Source organism: Pocillopora verrucosa, chromosome 6, assembly GCF_036669915.1.
Source record: "Pocillopora verrucosa isolate sample1 chromosome 6, ASM3666991v2, whole genome shotgun sequence".
In the NCBI taxonomy this organism is placed as follows: domain Eukaryota; kingdom Metazoa; phylum Cnidaria; class Anthozoa; order Scleractinia; family Pocilloporidae; genus Pocillopora; species Pocillopora verrucosa.
Genome location: NC_089317.1, coordinates 15,745,146 through 15,763,475, shown reverse-complemented (window position 1 = coordinate 15,763,475; position 18,330 = coordinate 15,745,146). Strand labels below are relative to the sequence as shown.

Sequence of the window (18,330 nt, the reverse complement as noted above, 5' to 3'; positions counted from 1 at the left end):
GCAGATTCCAATTCGGTCTGTAATCATACGAGTGACTGATAAATCGGACGACTGCGAAGCGGAGTGTGATTTGTCGAGCAAGAGTATGATTACAGACCAAATTAGACGACACAAAGTCCTATTAGCAACAATTATGACTATTAAAAACTCCGAGAAAAAATTTTAAAAAATATCTCTAATAGAGACATTGTCTAAAATAAAAAATCCTCCATTTTGGAAATTCCCAAGTTTTGTTGGGTAAGTGGTTGATGCGATGGTTATTAAAATCAACTCTGTGATTGGTGGATTTTACTGAGTGGACTTAGTATGATTGGTTGCTTTAACTGTCCGATTTCAGCCAACTGTCCAAAGACACCTTCCGATTAAATCTCTCCTTTTTTCATTCATTAGAGATCAGTTACGCTTCGCAGAGAATATTATTCAGTTCATGTGACAACATTGTAAATGGCCAATTGTGTCAAAATTCAGGAACATTGAAGTCAAAACGATTAGTTATTTGTACATCAAGATTTCGGCCAGTCTGAAAAGAACCCCTCTCTAAACTTGGAGTAGAGGATCTTGTGCTAATACAAATTACCTCTTCTTAGATGCGTTCAATTTGATATTAAGTTTCCTTCTACCAATTATTAACTTTTTCCTTGCTATCATTCTTGACATTTACTGCATTCAATGTTTGTTGTTCTGTTGTTTTTCTCTTTTAGTTGTGGGAGTTTATAAGGAAGTCATAACAGCTAGGTGTTTCAACTCGACTACATTCGCCTAAATCTCTGAATAGTTCTTCAATGGGCGATTGGGAGATATATATTATTATGCTAGATATTTTCCCAGCTATGTTATCTTTATCCCGAAGATGAAATAGTTACGATGTACTAGAGTAACCTTTTGTTTAGAGTCTCTTTACTGATTGTAAATGGCGACACAATGTTTATGCATCAACGTATTGAAGTAACATGACTGCATTATCAACTTAATGGAATCTCTTACTTGTGCTGAGTATGGTTTTTCATTCATGATTATCTTTGAAAAGAATATGAAGTAAAAATATGATAAAACAAATCTTTAAAGACTTGCTTGCGCGATGTTAGATCATTGTGTGAATTCACAAACCGTACCAACCAAACACCTCTAAGAAGAAGTTTCTAGAGAACGTGTAGGTCCTGTTGGCAACTTTGTTAAATAAAAGAATTGAAGGTGGAGCCCAAAGCCAAAAAGCTACAATATCCGTCTGATACAATTATTTTCTGTCCAATAGATCATAAGACAACAGAAGACAGGTGTTACAAATTCCCGTGAAAATGGAAAATACTTAGCAAGCTAAACCTCTTAAGCGTATAACTAAGAAGCAATGCAGAGCATTACGAACAATCAGGACACGTGTCAGTTTACCGGCTTTAAACCATGATCAGTCAAAATATTGCTAGGAAGCTAAAAACAAGATGCATTTCCTTAGAGGTAAAAACGGAAAGATTTCGGACTAAGCTAACATCAACCAATGACACGAAATCTATAGCTGACTTATGCGTACATAATCATAAACAGCAAATGAAGCATTAATTCATCGAGAACTTGCGATTCTTGATCGCAATTTTGTGAACTAAAAGAATTAAAAGTTGAGCCCAAAGCCAAAGAACTGTATTATCCGATCGACACAAACATTTTCTATCTAATAGATCATTAGACAACGGGAGGCAGGTGTTGCACGTTTACGTGAAAATGGAAAATACTTAGCTAGCCAAACCTCTTGAGCGTGAAACTTGGAAGCAATGCATTGCATTGCAAACAATCAGGACACGTGTCAGTTTCCGACTTTAAATAATGGTCAGAAATGTTCAAAATTTTTTATAGAAAGCACAGAACAAGACGCATCTCTTTGAGATAAAAACGAAAACGAAAAGATCTTTGATTAGGTAGACATCATCAAGTGACATGAAACCTTTTGCTTGCTAATCCTTAATTAATCTTATACAGCAAATGAAGCGTTTATTTGGATTCATGTATAGGATTTAGATGTATTGCTGATATCAAAAGGCTGACTCTTACGGTATTCTCAAAAAATATACATATAAAAAAATTGGTATTCCTTTTCATACGGACATAAGTGGCTTTAGACTCTGTGGCATTGCATTTCGAAACAAGCACGTCACTTTCTTCTAGAAAACACGGTCAGACCAAACCTGTCAAGTGGTGATATCCTGATCTTGAAAGCTATGAAAGCGGTATCAGTTAGCCTAGTGGAGCACAACGTAACTTGGAGAAAACTGAAAACTGACTTGGTTTTGAGGCCATGGTTCGAGAAATTAGATTCACTGAACGCACTTTAGAATGTTTGTAACGGCTTTTAAAATCAAATTGCTTTAAACACGTGAGAATCCGTCGCCGAAAAGAGAAAGGTACGCATCACCTGACTCATTTCATTTTTAAAATGACGAAAAGTTAATTATCTTAAGAACGGCTGCGATTCCCTAAAACCAGATCTAAGAAAAGTGTTAAAGTAGGTACCTATAAGTTTTCTTTTTCACGACATAGTATTAATTGAAAGTCGACGATTTTCATTTTTAAATAGAACATAACACGAAAGAAGTACTTTTAAAAATTTCCTAATGAAACTTCTGTGAATTTTGACACTAGACTAAGGTTTTTTGTTTCCTTTTTGGTATGGAGATGCTCCCTGAACTACAAAGAGGGATTTACCTTCAAACATTTCAGACTCTACTTACTAGAAATGTATGTTTGACTTCCATTATACTCCACTCTATAGAATCTGGGAGATATATTACTCGTAAATTCCAAAACTTGGCAATGGAAATTGTAAAGTTGAGCATCATTTTATACGATTCCAGGGAAAGTTGCGTGGTTCACAAAGTTCCTCTAGTTTGTTATCATTGCTAAAGTATGTTAAAAAATAATGGCTTTTTCCTCATAGGTGTGCAGAATTTTGAAAAGAAAAAGGAAGGGGGTAATTAGAAACACTTGATCGGGTCTTATGCTGCCCAAACCCTTTTTATACCTGTGGCCACTTCCTGTATACCTTACAGCAGAAACAGACTATAAATGATTAATTTATTTGTTTGATATTTTCATAATATTACTGACATCACATAATGTAAAAAATACAAATTACGAAAACACACACTCACGAAGAATGTCTAATGACAGTTTGAATGATAAAGTGACTAACTTCTTAAATTAACTAAGCATGTTTTTGAAGTTAATAGTATTAGTCATTGATAATAGTGAGAGCGAAAAACAACACCCGTGAGATACGTGAGAGACTAGCTAGAACTAAAGACGTCCCTTTCATCTATTTCAATTATGATCGGATTTTAAGGATTGACTTAATTGCCACTCATAATTGCTTCATGGTAGCTTGAGAGAAAATATGTAAAGGGTAGTACTGATAATTCTTGTAAACTACGGTCACCTCAAAAATGTGAGTTTCAATACAAGTTTTCACCTACGCAACACCCCGGAATTACAGTGGCAAGTGAGAAAACTGACTCGCTTATCAAACCGCAACAAATTACAACACTACTTAACTGTCAATCCACGATGGTGCACGACGTCTATGATATTTCACATAGGATAGATTGACTTTTTTACAACAGTACTAGTACTAAACAAAGTCATAGATAATAGAGAGAGCGAAAAACAACAACCGTGGGATACGTGAGGGACTAGCTAGAATTAAATGCGCCCCTTTCATCTATTTCAATTATGATCGGATTTTAAGGATTGACTTAATTGCTACTCATAATTACTTCACGGTAGCTTGGGAGGCAATTCGAGAAATATGTAAAAGGTACTCAAAAAGTTATCTTACTGATAATTACTTAAACTTAAATGTCTACGGTCACCTCAAAAATGTGGGTTTCAATACAAGTCTTCACCTACGCAACACCCCCGGAATTACAGTGGCAAGTGAAAAAAAACTGACTCGCTTATCAAACCGTAACAAATTACAACACTACTTAACTGTCAATCCACGATGGCGCACGACGTCTATGATATTTCACATAGGATAGATTGACTTTTTTATCAGTGAAACAAAACTTAACGAATGCAGTACATTTAATAAGTGCGATTTTTGTGCGAGTTTGTCAATTCTGTAGTACATTAAGTATGTGCTATTTCAATTCTAGCTGAGACCATGACCATAACAATATTTTTGTCGCCGATATGCATAAATCACAAATTTCATTACCGGAAAGCCTAACTTGATGGCCAAAGTATTTAATTGAGCCCCATCGTTTGACGGTAAACATGTCTTTCGCGTATCAAGAGATTTTTCACGGAATGGAGTCGGTTTAAATACGGAAAACGTTTTCACCCACGTCCTAGAGATAAGAGGACAAAACTTGAGGCAGATTCAACGATGACGCATAAAAGCTGCAACTTAAAATATCCAAATACTACAAACGGAAGATAAACTGCAAAAAAGGAAAGAATGACACAAAGATAGATGAGCTATGAGGAAGCAACCATACATCCGAAATCTCTGACAATAAATATTTGAACATCACTAACTATTAGTAATGTTCAAACATTTTGAAGCTACTGTCAAAGAAAAAGTATGCAAATAATTTTTGGTTGCAGCTTATGATTTTGAATAGTCTCATTATTCAAAATGTCGCCTTAGAGTAACGGCAAGTGGTTTCACAACTATAAGGTGAAACTAAAAATTAAAGAGATGTATTGTAATTATCTGAGGTCAAGAGGATGCTTTTTCCAGTGCGTTTTTTTTATATTTTTTCATATACTCTAAGTGCCGACCCTAAGCCGAATAACTCAGCGTGAAACTGAAATAGACGGTAATGGCTTCAATGACAAATATAGTCTGCTTCGGTGGAGGGGTAACTGAATTAATCGTTGTCAACGACAACTAATTGCTTACCGGATGGCAGAGGATAAATTTTATTTAAGCACAGAGCGTAGTGGTGAAACTCTACGAAATATCCGACATTCAGAACTCAGTCACTTTCGCGATATTTTAACCCGTCGGAAGAAGCTATATAAGAGCTGGCTTCAACGAATAATTTATATCGTTACACCTGAATCGATGGCCGGTTTGCATTCGGTGAGCGTCCAGTTTAAGTGCTGTTAGAGAATTATCTTACGTTACTCTTCGGCTGGTTATGGCATTTTAAAACTATTCGGATTTCTTCGGGAAGTTGAAATCTGCTTTAAACTTCTTCTGAAAGGTGTGATGCAGTTATGTGATTGTCTGATTTTGACAAAAGGCATTTGAAAAAACAAGGTCCTCTATGGACTAATTTTATGTTGCCACAATGAAACATACTGAGGCTGATCAATATAGCTCTTGACGCCCTATCGTCCTGACTGGCTTTGTTCGCCAGAGAATTTCGACTGCTATAGCTTGCGAGACACTGACAAATGTGTACATGTTTCATGTCATATCATTCATGACCTCTAACGTAACAGACTTCGAAAGGTACCCAATTTCATCGGTGTCAATGCTGAGTACAAATTTACGTTTTCTGGCGTATAAAAGTTTCTTTTGAATCTCGGTGGAGCTTAAAGAGTAATAAAAAAACGCGGTTAGGTGCGGGTTTTTGACTGGATTTTTAGCGGTAATAAACAACAAACGACTGCCTTTTCAATTTCTGCTCTCGCTTCCCGCTCCTCCTCCCGGGCTCCCACCCCCTATCCTCGTTCGTTTTGCTAATTTGTGGAATGAAGAAATAAATTATCATAAGTTTAGTGACACTCACTCCGAGGCCCAACGTCTGGTTTGTACTTGATGTGTATTTGTATGTATATATTCTGAGTTGAATTCGATCTTTTTATACATTGAATGAAACACTCAGGGAATTCACAAACTTCATCTGATGGGCCATTGTCTAAATAAATTAACAACTATCGTAAAAACTACAAAAATTTTAACGCTTCATAACCCTTTCTCTATTCATGTAAAATCGCCTGTCTTTCACGGTTCTGAGAAAAAAACATATAAGTTCTTATCAGTACAGTTCTGATTAACTCCGAGGTACATCGCTTGATTAGTGCTTGAGATGTATTTGTATATAAAGGTATTTGTCAATACACCTTTCTCCTCTTTAAACAAGAACTCAGTGCCGGTTGATTTGTTGCACGCTGACTGTTCCTACAAAACAACAAATTTAACAGTTAAGCAATGAGCAAGTAAACAAACTAACAAGCAAACAAGGTTTTCCCTCATGTTAAAGTGGTTTTGTTATTGACAAACAAGAGCTTATGTTTGTGAAATATATCATCAAATTGTTTTTCCAGTTTCATTTCTTTGCTGTTGTTTCTGATATTGAGCCACAACCTTCATGTCAGCAACACCATCATTATCATCATCATATAGCCGTAGTCGTTATCATCACTTTCGTCCCAACTATTATTAGTTTATCATCATTATTTGCATTATTTGATTTGCTTTTGAGTAGTCAAGCAAAAAAATAATAAATGAGGGACTTGCGCATATGCGGTGAATCTAAACGATCAACTAGGATCGTTTTCCTTTCCATTTTGTGTTAGCGCACTAAACTCACCTCAAAAACTACGTTCGTCCCATTGATGACTTTCAACGAGTATGTGATGAGTCCGACTCTTTTTTGAATGCACTTCTTATCATTCCACTTTACCATGTCAATTACTGCAAGGGAATAGACAAATCAATAGGAGATCGAAAGGATCGACTATCTGGTAACTGTTGTCATCAATAGACAAGCCAATTTCTTAGTACAATTTTGTTTTTTTTTAATACGGTACTGCTCTTTAATACTCACTTGTGTTTTGGTCCAAGTCGGTTCTGCCACTGCCGTAAACCTTACACTGCTTCTTTTACGTTTACAACTTGACACATGTCTGTATAAACTCTATCAGATTTCCTCCAACGCACTCGTTCGCTCTTTTATAATACGAAGCAATGGTCCTCTCCAGTCGAGTTTTCCTTGATTTTGCTTTCTCGCATAACAGCACAACTGCTAGTGCAAACTATAGAAAGAAATTAAATAATGTCGGTTAGGGAGTATATATCTATCTACGAAAATAAACAATTCGCATTGCGTATTGGGGAGCATGTGTTTTCGTCTGCATGACTTTGACGATTGACTTTAATGATCACTTATTGTTTAACTTGAGACAAGATTCAGAGACAGTTTTTTTATTTCGCTAATTAAGACTATCCTTGAGCCTGATCTATTTGTTCATCATGGGGGTTGTTCCCTACCCTACTGTTGCCTTTACTGATTACGATGTTTTTTTTCACACTATAGCATTAACAATGGTAATAGGTCCGAGCAGAGTCCAGTTCGGTCTGTAATCAAAACTCTACAGAATATTTAAGGGAAAAATGCAGCTTAAGCACCAATCACATTTGAGGAAATTACAATGGTTATGATTAGTGGGAAACTGATCCTTTCTTTCTTTTTCTCCTTTTTTGGCTCATCAGAGATCAGTTACGCTTCGCAAAGAGTATATTATTCAGTTCATGTGACACCATCGTAAATCGCCAATTGTGTCAAAATTCAGGACCATCAAAGTCAAGACCAATAATATTTTCCCATCTATGTTATCTTTATCCCGAAGATGAAATAGTTACGATGTACTAGAGTAACCTTCTGTTTAGAGTCACTTTACTGTTTGTAAACAGCGACACAAAGATAATACATCAACTTATTGACGTGACATGACTGCGGCATTATCAACTTCATGAAATCTCTTATTTGTGCTGAGTGTGGTTTTTCATTATCTTTGAAAAGAATATGAAGTAAAAATATAGTGAAACAAATCTTTAAATACTTGCTTGCACGATGTTAAATTATTGCGTGAGTTTACAAACCGTATCAACCAAACAGCACTGAGACGAAGTTTCTAGAAAACGTGCGGTTCCTGTTGGCAATTTTGTTAAATAAAAGAATTGAAGGTTGTGCCCAGAGCCAAAAAGCTTCAATATCCGTCTGATACAATTATTTTCTGTCTAATCGATCACTAAACAACAGTAGGCAGGTGTTGCACATTTCCGTGAAAATCGATAATACTTAGCAAGCTAAACCTCTTAAGCGTGAAACTAAGAAGTAATGCATAGCATTACGAACAATCAGAACACGTGTCAGTTACCGACTTTAAATCATGATCAGAAATGGTCAAGACTTTTCTAGACAGCACACAACAAGACGCACCTCTTTAGACGTAAAAATGAAAACGAAAAGGTCTCGGATTAGGCAAACATTATTGGATGACATGAAACCTTTTGCTTGGTAATACGTAGTTCACCATATACAGCAAATGAAGCGTTTGTTTGGATTCATGTAAAGGATTTAGATGTATTGCTGATATCAAAAGGCTTACTCTTACGATATTCTTGAATATACGTAAAAAAAACAAATTGATATGCCTTTCCATATTGCATTTCGAAACAAGCACGTTACTTCTATAAAACACGGTCATACCAACTGTCAAGTGGTAATTTCCTGATCTTTAAAACTGTGAAAGTGGTATCAGCTGGCCTAGTGGAGCACAGTGTAACTTTGAAAACATCAAAAACTGACTTGGTTTTGAGGCCATAGTTCGAGAATTGAAATTCAACGCACTTTTAAATGTTTGTAACGGCCTTTAAAATCAAATTGCTTTAAACACTTAGTATCCGAAAGTTAACAAACAGAGAAAGTTGCGCATTACCTGATTCATTTAATTTTTAAAATGACGAAAAAAATTATCTTAAGAACGGCTACGATTTGCTTAAACCAGATCTAGGAAGAGTGTTAAAGTAGATACCTAGTCGCTCGCTGAAATATGTATATTTTCAATCCACTCGTTGTCTTTTCCTTTTTTGTGTTTTGTCTCCTGAACTAATCGAGCCCAAAATTAAGTCTAGGACGTAATCAACATTCAAAATCCCAAAGATCTGTTTTGAAGAGCCAAACGTATCTTACAGAGTTCTGTAATTCTGTCTAATTTGGCCCTGTTTCTATTTCAACTCATTGTATATCCATTGCGCTTCAGTAATTTTGGTTCTTCGTCGGAAGAAGCTATGGCCGTGAGCTATTTAAAAGCTGGCTTCAAGAAATAATTCATATCGTTGCACATGAACTGTAGTCCGTTTGCATTAAGTAAGCGTCCAGTTTACGTGCTGTTAGGGAATTATTGTACATAACTCTGCGGCTGGTTATGGCATTTTAAAACTTTTCAGATTTCTTTATTTACTTCGTTGGGTAACGAGGTTTCTATGAATCGTGGATATTTTGCATCGTTTTGTGCAAAAGCTCATTATCCCTCGCCCACGTTAATGTCGGAACACCGGAGGTCAGCAAAACGCGGAGCTCACGAACAGCGGAGCAGCTTCTAATACTGTCTAATATAGAAGAAGAATCATGTTTTCAAGTATAGTCTTATCGATATATCTTCTTAATTTTACATTTGTCGGGAAAAGTTATTGTCTCTGGTGCACACGTCACCCACCGTAGCGTGGCGAGGCACGCATCAAGCAACATAAGGGCTTCCCTGCAGGTTTGAGTTAAGCCGTGCATGTCTCAAAGAATGGATTAGCAAAACGTTTTTTTTAAATTACTATCATTTTTAATTTCCACGATCATGTTCAAAATTTTCCCCAACAATCCTGGACGATTATCCCCCCGCGAACGTTTCCTTTGGGCTCGTGGGTGTAATTGCGTAATAGGCAATAAGAGATTAACAGTTCTCATGTCGACATTAAATTAGCCTGAATATATTTGTGTCTTCACGTCGGGAAAACAAAACATTGTATTTTTATTGATCATTGTTGCATTTTAATGACAGAGATGTGAGTTACCCTTCGATATCTTTGGCTTTCCTCAATAAGACATGACGACTCTAACCCTAAAACTTAGCCTTAGCATAAGTGAAACAAACAGGATATATTTCAAGGACAAAATTAAGTTGTTTTTAAAGCACTATTAGTTTCAAGACAATTATAGCTATGTTATTATCTTAATGAATAGATAAGGAATATACACACTGAAGAGATTTTAATGAAAACTCCCATCAAGACATCTGACATTTCTCCACACTTAAATTGATGTTTCAATTTTCAGGAATTGCTTCCGGTTCTACTTGGGACAAATGCAATCATGTTTCGATGCTTCTCATAATTTTTCAAAGCTTTCCGTTTTTTTTTTTTCACTGTTTTCTTAAACACGCGGCAAGTCACATTATGTTACTTTGCTTGTAGAAGAACATTAACACAAATTATGATCGAATATGGCTCATGTACAGTGTACAACAATAAGGCCGGTAATGGATTAACGCTCTTATATTCCTATTGTACTTAATTTGCTGATTACAGGCTTCAAGGGGAAAGGATGGATTACTTCTCCTTTGATCCTTTTGTACTTAATTTGTTAATAACAGGCTTCAAGGGGAAAAGGTGAGAAATTGCGTTCACGGAATTGCGAAAGTTTTTGCGCAGAGCTTAAGATTATGGTAAAGCTCACAAACATGACAATCTTTACAAGGTGTGGTTGACAGAAGGAATTCCTTGCACATACACGTTCCTTACTCAGTTGTTTCTTCGAGGAACAACTTGAGCTACAACCTTCGCTTAGCCTCTTATCTAGATAAATGACGAATAGAACTGAATCGATTTACGAAATTAAAAGTCCATGATACCGCTGCTAAACCTAATCTCCTGTCCATGTGCCCGTCTTGGCAAGGCAAATGAAACCGTGTCGCTAATGCCAATGATTAGATTAAAGGATTTTTCTCAAAATCTCAATTACCACCGGTGTTATCTCTTAACATTCCCAGCTGTATAGAAGCTTTGGCAAGCGTTTGCTAAAGCAAGGTCAGAGTCATTGAATTCTCAAAGTGAACCAAACACGAAGAGGAAAACAAAAACAATTTTAAAACCGCATGAATCAAAAAAATAACAAGGATCTCCCTGCGCAAAAATTTTCTATAATTCCAAGGGAGACATTAAATCACAATCACTGACACAACGCCAAAAGTCAACAGCTTAAAGTTTTTCTTTTTCTGAATGAATGAAAATGGTTTAGCATAATTTAAGTTCGGTTTTCACAGTTTCTCTTAAAAGGAGCCAAATTCATGCTCAATGTTTCTTCGACCTGGCCTGCAAAATGGCATGTGAGGGCAGCTAAATAGAAAGGAAAATAATTTTTAATAAGTTTTACACTTCTCAGACTCAACAAACGTTGCGGTTATTATGATAACGGATGAACAGCAGTGAACGGCTAGGAGAGATACGAGGTTTCAAACGCAGCACTATTTTTCTGCTCATAAATGTTCCTGTCGCCACACACTCTTACCGGTTTAGCTGAGGTCCCTAATATTATCCCAACAGCATCATTAGTTATGAATGCAATATTTGAAATGTAAAGTTGTTAACTTTTTCTAATGTTTAGATTTCCGTCTCATCTATAGAACTTCTTTCAATATATGAAATAAATAATTTGAAATTACACCATCTTTCAACCTTTAGGAAATGTGGAATCTCTCCTAGAAAAAACCCTCTGTCATCTCAAGGCGGAGAGACATCTTTTATCTGATATCACTTCTAGTGATTATCTTTCTCCTTTATTAGAAGGGAGATCGAAAAAGACCAGGAAAGCGCTCAGAAATGCTTAACACTCGACCGATTTTAAAGCACATGTCAATATGTCTATGGTTGCTTAGAACAACGAGGCATATGCGTTGTTTTGAAGTCCAAAACGATGCTAATATCGTACTTATTACAACCAAAGATGCTATTAACCCACTTAAATAAGATAATATGGTTAAAAAATTCCCTGTGTGTGTGGCAAAGTTGACATAAACATGACTAATATCTCTGCTGGAGAGAATCAAGGAGAATAACAGAAATATCTGAGTCTGTCGGATCAGATCGGTTGAGAGCGAACAAACTTAATCAAAATATGACTAAAACCGATTTTATGCGCATCGGTTCAAGGTAGAGATTAAGTACTTTCGCAGTTTCTCCGACGATCACAATTTATGACAATCAAGTTAGCCAAGTCACCACCACAAAATTACTTGGAGTGACCATCGATAACAAACTCTATTGGAGCAGTCACGTCGATAAACTAACAAAGAAAGTCGCTTTTGGCATTGGGGCTATAAAACGAATAAGGCACCTGGTCACTTGTTTGAGCTCCTGAGATGGAAAAACCTAGCTTCCCAGCAGCAAATACAAAGAGCCATAATGGTCTATAAGTCTATGCACGGTTTAGCTCCAGATTATTTATGTTCTAAATATGAAAGGCGAGAAACTACGTATAACCTAAGAGACTCTGAGAATAAGCTTAATGTTCCTTTACCGCGCACAAACTATTACAAAAATAGCTTTAGCTCTAGTGGCACCACTCTTTCGAATAGACTTCCTCGTGACATAAGACAAGCAGAGTCCCTTGGGTTATTTAAGGGTTATGGAAAGCAGCTAAAGTTAGGTTTGTACTTTAAGTATAGCATTTATTGTATCTTACCCATTTAATGCATGTTTATATATTTGAATGTTTTTATGGCTGATGAATTGTCCGTGGGAAAATAAAGATTATCTATCTAGATGACACCCACACAACCTCTCATCGCCCACTCGAGAACGAAATAAGGGTTATCGATCATAATCCTTGTTGTCGCACGTGCAAGGCAAAGGAAACAACTTCCGTGCGATCTCACCATAACATATCGACAGGGATAGCGGCGAATGAATCCTAAAATCATGGATGCTGGCGAATCATTCATCGTGGCTGTTACGTTGCGGATAAAAAGGTTATTGATCTCAAAAATAACTGTTATCGTGGAAATTTAAGGACTGCAAATTTATTGAACAGAACATTGTTAAGAACAAGTTACGTGTCTTTTAACCTTCGTTATCAGGGCTAGAAGTAATCATTTTTAAGAGGCAATTAATTTAATCTCTTAAGTCGAATCATAATTGAATAAAAAGAGTGGGTGTTACTTTCGTTAATCTCTCGCCTATCCCAGCGTTTTGCGTTCGTTTGTTTGTTTTTTTTTTTATTGTTGCTTTTTTTTTATTCCGGTTTTTCTTTTTGTTGCTTTGTTTTTTGTTTCGTTTTGTTTTGCTGTCTTCTTTCCATTTATTTCCACAATCCGAAGCTTCATATTGGACTAAAATTTGTAACTCTCTGAGTGAGCAGGCTTAAGACTGTAATTCAATCGGTTAGTTAGGCGTTCCGTCGTTTCTTGTGTTGGTTAAGTTTTTCAGTGCGGCGTATTTTCAAACAAAATAATTTGGCCAACTTATTCAATTGGCGGATTTCCCCAACCGACAACGAACAAGCGCTCTAAACTAAGTGCGGGGAGTGTGCGGGGAGTTGTCACGAAAAGTAGCTGAATTTGAATACGACAAAACAAAAAAACTGTTCACGTTTTTTCAGCTGCACTATCTTAGAAAACTGTGTGAACTATAGAAAAAAGTTTGCAGATGACGGAATGTAAGCAATTGAAACTCGGCAAAATTCAACTACTGAATAAAGAAGCTGTGAATATGTGAGGCTCTACTGTAAATCACTCAGGAAGTGGTTAGAGCGTGATAAAAGTTTATTAGGAAAGGCGCGATTTAGTTGTGAGTTATCCTCAAGGTTTCCCTTTTACTCTAAACGTCTTGTGTGTAGAGTATACCATCCATTCTTAACATTTTTTGGCATGAGAAGTCAATTAGGACCTTCTAAGATACGTGCCCTTCAAACGGTATAAAACGGGTGTAGAGCCTTCAAATTTTTATTGCAAAACTTAGCTTTGTTGCGAGTACTACGATCTCTAATAGATTCCTGAGGGTGGAGAACAATGGACATCAAAAAGGTTTTTTTAGTAAGTAAATCAAGGTTTGTTGACTTTTATTTTCATAGAGTAACAAAATTGAATCTCTAATTATAATATTATTCGTGGCGCTGAGTTCGTTTGCAATCACTGATTAACATGGAAGGGTGTAGCAGTTCGCAAACGTTATCACAGATGTAGTTGTAACAATTCTCCTGGGTGAGAAAAAAAAGCATCGGTCAAGGGGGAATTTCTCCTTTAGGTGTTTTCGGAAACAAAGTCTACGATAATCGTTACGCAACTGGAGAAGGATAGGATGGGGTTTGATGCACCACACCAATATTGAAGCGTTGCCGCCAACTCTCGAAGCTCGCTTTCCTTTTTTTCCAAACAGCCCTCTCTGAGCTGCTTTTTAAATAAAAGTTGGATTCAGATAGATTGTAATTCTTTTTAACAATTGTCTTTTAAATCACGTTGGTATAAAATAGAAAAAGACTCGCTAATTTAAAGTTTCATTTTTCGAACAAATCCACAAATCTTATATAGTTTTGGAGGCTTTTCTTCCTTCACTGCTATAGAGTTCCAAGCAGATCATAGACGTGATTTCAGATTCAAGTCTACAAATGAACGCATGTCCCACTAACAAGATCTTTCTTAATCTTTGCTCCTACTTTAAGCAATCGAAACGTTTCGATCTCAAAAATCATATATGTTCTTTCAGCTATATTGAGTTTCGCATCACTTACATTCATTAGGTAAGATAATGATTATCTAATTGGGTAAAACCGATGACAGTTAAACATTTCCAACTCCTCCTGCGAAACTCTGCGGAGAAGCATTCTAGAATAGAATGGTGCGGTCACGTTTCAACACTCAGCTGTCAGCACGTTTTTATAATCTTCCTCATATTAACTAATAACAAGTCGATGATGTGGGAAATGACACGTAAGATGCCAAGGTGTCAGTTAACAGGTCATGGAAAGTAAATTGAAGTCACTTTTAAAAAAAGAACAGAAAAAAACATAGGCAAACAGTTTTATTTTCACCAGATCTTTCAATCGAAGTTTTCACTCAGATTGGCCGACGTTTTTGTGTATCTCCTTTTTGACTTTAGGTTCTTAAACTTTGACAGAATTGGCGATGTTACCATGATACTTCATGAACTGAATTATTCACTCTTGTAAAACGTTTTTTAAGCTCAATCGGTATGAAATAGAAAAGGGGGGGCAAAATCCAAGTTAAGCAATAGGTGAAAGAAAAAGCCTCTTAGAAGTCAGTCAAGCAGAGAATAAAGTTGCTCATCGTACTGTGACTGTACAACCTTTTGTTGTCAAATTTACGCATCTAATGCATCTCAAGTTCCTCTAATTGAAGCCGACTTACTCAAGAACCGCAAAAGGTACTCGAGTGGTCCTCTAACGCGGATTTTTCAATTTCTTTCTATCCAGATTGCATTTGTAATTGTGCTATCACACGAAAAAACAGGATCGAGCCACATTCCACTGGTAAGAAGCATAGGTTCGTCTTTTAAAAGAGAGACATGCGTTAGTGGAGGAAATCTGATTAAGATTTACACAAACCAATGTCAAGTTGTAAACGGAAAGAAGCAGTGTCCGGTTTACTGCAATGGCAGAGGCACTTTCGACCAACAGACAAGTGGGTATTACGTAATTACAATATACACTATCACTGAAAAAGATTTGTAGCTTAGTTCTTGTAGCTTTCATTGTTCAGGAGTTTTAAAATGGCTGTACCTTTTGACACTACGATATTACTAAGAAAATCGAGCTCAAAACTTACTATCTCTCTTATTCTAAATATGATAATATGTATGATAATATAAAATTCTGTTAAAATGACGATAACATGATCGGAGTTGGTATCGATTTCGCTTTAAAAATTGCTCACCAAGTTAGTGTCAGACGCAACATTTCAGAAACGGTTATAGAGCTTTGGTGATTGAGCCTTTCTCCAAAAATTACGCCACTTTCTTTGATATTTCCCAAACACACCAATGTCAATTCTGCCATGAACGATAACTGACGGCCAAAGCTGTCCTGAGTGCTCGATCCCTCGAGGATAGCAACAAATATAGCTCAGGAAATTTTTAAAAAGTCTCCAATATTTCTTTTTGCACTAAGAAGTATAATATATCATGTGTAAATGATGGCATTGATGACAGATTTGCAGAATACAAAGCACTAGGGATTACATATTTACATGTATTTACAAAAAATCATCTGTCGTCTTCCACAGCGACTAGCTGATTCGATGATGATAACAGTAGTGGATTGTCGAAGTCCTTCCAAATTCGTTTTTTTATTGATATGGTTATCATCTTGCAGGATTTGAGATCTCGAAGTACAAAAGTAAGAAGTGTATTCAATTTGATGACGGAAGCATCAGATATTCGTTGAAAGTCATAAATGGGACGGACGTAATTTTTGAGGTGAGTTTAGATTGCTTATACATAAGGAAAGCAGAACCTATTTAGGTTGATCGTTTAGGTCTATTACAAGTGCTCAAGTCCTTGTCTTTTCCTTATTTTCTTGCTCCTTACTCATAAGCAACTTATGGTTATGGTAATGATAAAAATTGAAAAATAATAAATACTATTATTTTGCTCTCTATGCATGAGCGGGCGTTATTCTACAAATCCTGCAATCTGATTGAGCGGTAGTAGTCTCCAATCCAGCCCTCTCACGCCGGGCGCTATCCTATTGGTTGCGTGATGAGTCGACCGATAAATCCTTATTTGGCTTCGTTGTAAATTTTCATAAATATGTTTTATTTTGCCGGCTGGCCAGCATTTACAGGGAAAGATTTCAATCAAGACCTTTAACCGACAAACAACTTTTAATGGAATGATAATCTCGACGACGATTACGATGATAATAAGAAAGTTGATAACAATAGCAAAGAAAATAAACTGAAAAATTATGTGTCAATAAGCAAATGCACAGAAGAGGACTGTAAAAAATTCAGGCTTCAACAAGACATTTGATTTTTTTTTCAGGCTTCTTTTCTGCAGTTGCGTAAATTGCAGCTCACTTGCGAGGATTGCTTGATTTTCATCCGCAGGTCAAATGAAGTTATTTCATTAAAAATTACAAGTAAATGTTAAATTTTTTGTTTTGTAGGAACAGTCAGCGTGCGATACAACAACCAGCCACGACTTCTTATTCAAAGAGGAGAAAAATACCGCCGGAAAATTTACATACAAATACACCTCGAGTACCAATCAGGCGTTGTACCTCGGAGTTAGAGCCAACTGCTCTGATGAAAATCTATATTTTCTTTCCACAACTAATCAAGACAAACGGTGTTTCATGGAGAGATGGTCTTGACTGTATGTTGATTTCACAAAGTTCTGAATTTTTAAAGAGTGGCCAAATCAAGTGGATTTAGTTCTTTTGTCAATGATATTATTGAATCTTTCGATGAATCTAATTTCTTAAGTGTGCAACGAATAAAAGATTTTTATTAAAATCTAATTTGTCATTTGCATTTTATTACGCAATCTAGTCACCATTTTATTACTATTTTGAAATCCCTGAGAAACAAACGATAAACGAAGGCGCTGATCTTATTTTTCTACTAGTACGACATTGTTACTACTTGAAAATTATTTGATACCCACTGTGTTTTGGTCAAAAGTGTCTCTGCTATCGCAGTAAACTTTAAACTGCTTCTTTCCGTTTACAACTTGACACATGTTTGTGTAACTTTTTATCAGCCAGCCTCCACCTTATCAATCTTTTCTTTTTAAAAACAGAACCAATACTCGTCATCAATAGTTTCGGTCTTGATTGAACGTTCTCGGATAATTGAACATTTACAAATGTGATATAGAAAGGAAGGGATTTAAGAGCAACTGGAGAACCTTTTATAAAAGGTGAATAAATTAGTTGAACTCACTTTGTGTTTCTGGAGGAACTTCGTGATGTGACAGATCTGTATATTTAAGAGCAAACAATTCGCACAGTCACCGTTTTATGAAGCACATTTGTCGTCTGGGTTCACTTAATGTTTAACTTGTGACAGGATTCAAGGATTTTTTCTTTTATTTAGCTGATTAAGACCTTCCTAAAGCGTGATCTATCTCTCCATTATGAGGGTTGTTGCCCTCTGGTGTCGCCCTTTTCTTTATATGTATTATATGTATTAATAGGAAAACATTCTTCCTTTTTTTCCTTTTTCTCTTTCATTAGAAATCAGTTGAGCTTCGCAGAAGTTGAACAAAAGTATTTGATTCAGTCGTGATGTGGCATCATTGTAAAATAGCCAATTGTCTCAAAATTCAGGAACTTGAAGTCCAAACAGACAGTTTTTTCTACATAAGATTTTGGCCAGTGTGAAAAAATAACCTCTCCAAACTTCGAGTGGGAGATCTTGTGCTAATACAATTTAGTATAACCTTGTTTTTTATTTCTCTTTTCATATTAAGTTTCCTTTTAACAATCGTTCAGTATTCCCCTGTTATTATACTTCACTCTATCACATTAAATGTTAGTTGTTCTGCGTAACCCGTCTCACTGACCTTTTTCTTTGTTAATATATGCAAGTTTTATCAGA

General features: G+C 36.2%; 1 protein-coding gene across 1 annotated transcript; it reads left to right on the top strand.

Annotated features, from left to right (window-relative positions):
- The first annotated feature begins 13,709 nt into the window (after positions 1–13,709).
- LOC131770227 (uncharacterized) lies at positions 13,710–17,215 on the top strand. Its single transcript, XM_059085943.2, has 4 exons — positions 13,710–13,806; positions 15,204–15,411; positions 16,101–16,204; positions 16,896–17,215. Exons 1-4 carry the CDS (start codon positions 13,783–13,785, stop codon positions 17,100–17,102), a joined length of 543 nt encoding a protein of 180 aa, XP_058941926.2. The 5' UTR covers positions 13,710–13,782; the 3' UTR covers positions 17,103–17,215.
- Positions 17,216–18,330: the final 1,115 nt, after the last annotated feature.